Source organism: Leptonychotes weddellii, unplaced genomic scaffold (genome assembly GCF_054177405.1).
Source record: "Leptonychotes weddellii isolate Sample4059 unplaced genomic scaffold, ASM5417740v2 HiC_scaffold_55604, whole genome shotgun sequence".
In the NCBI taxonomy this organism is placed as follows: Eukaryota; Metazoa; Chordata; class Mammalia; order Carnivora; family Phocidae; genus Leptonychotes; species Leptonychotes weddellii.
The window spans coordinates 1-644 of record NW_028023578.1 but is presented as its reverse complement, the minus strand read 5'-3'; the positions used below and the strand labels follow the sequence as shown (position 1 = coordinate 644).

At 57.5% G+C, this 644-nt stretch overlaps 1 protein-coding gene across 1 annotated transcript; it reads right to left on the bottom strand.

Moving 5' to 3' along the window:
* Positions 1–5: 5 nt before the first annotated feature.
* Positions 6–611, bottom strand: LOC145719600 (alpha-1-antiproteinase 2-like; the record flags this gene model as incomplete). Its single annotated transcript, XM_081811101.1, has 1 exon — positions 6–611. A coding segment is annotated over exon 1 (579 nt), but the record flags the coding sequence as incomplete, so codon positions are not given.
* Positions 612–644: the final 33 nt, after the last annotated feature.

The window sequence follows — 644 nt, the reverse complement described above, 5'->3', positions numbered from 1 at the left end:
TTCCCTTGGGTTCCCTTCTCTACATAATCATTGATCTGTTTCTTGGCCGCTTCAGTGTCCCCGAAGTTGATAGAGAAGGCTTCTGAGTGGTACAGGTTCTTGACATCCTCCAAAAACTTATTCAGTAGCTTCATGCCCTCAGAAATGAAGAGACCATTGCCAGTGGTCAGCTGCAGCTGGTTGTCTGGGTGGTTGAGGGTGCGGAGGAGTTCCTGGAAGGCTTGGTGGACCTCATCCTCTGCTCTCTCAGTGAGGTTGAAACCGAGGCCCTCCATGATCTGGCCGTGAGTGTCACCCTTGGCCCCCAGAGAGAGCATCGCAAAGGCTGTAGTGATGCCCACGGGGGAGAAGAAGATGTTGGTGGTGTTGGACTCATGAGCCACCTGGCGGTACATGCTGAAGGCGAAGTCAGCTAGGTTCAGGGTGATCTTGTGGCAGGCTGGCTCCTGGTGGTGCTTGTGATCGTGCTGGGATGCATCTGTGTCCTGGACAGCGTCTCCCTGGAGACCCTGTGCCAGGGAGCGGGGGGCCAGGCAGCACAGACCTGCCAGCAGGAGGAGGCCCCAGGTGATGGAGGATGGCATTGTCCTGCAAGAGAGAGAGGAGGGGCACCACGCCCGAGTCAGGCCACACGGTGAGTCCCC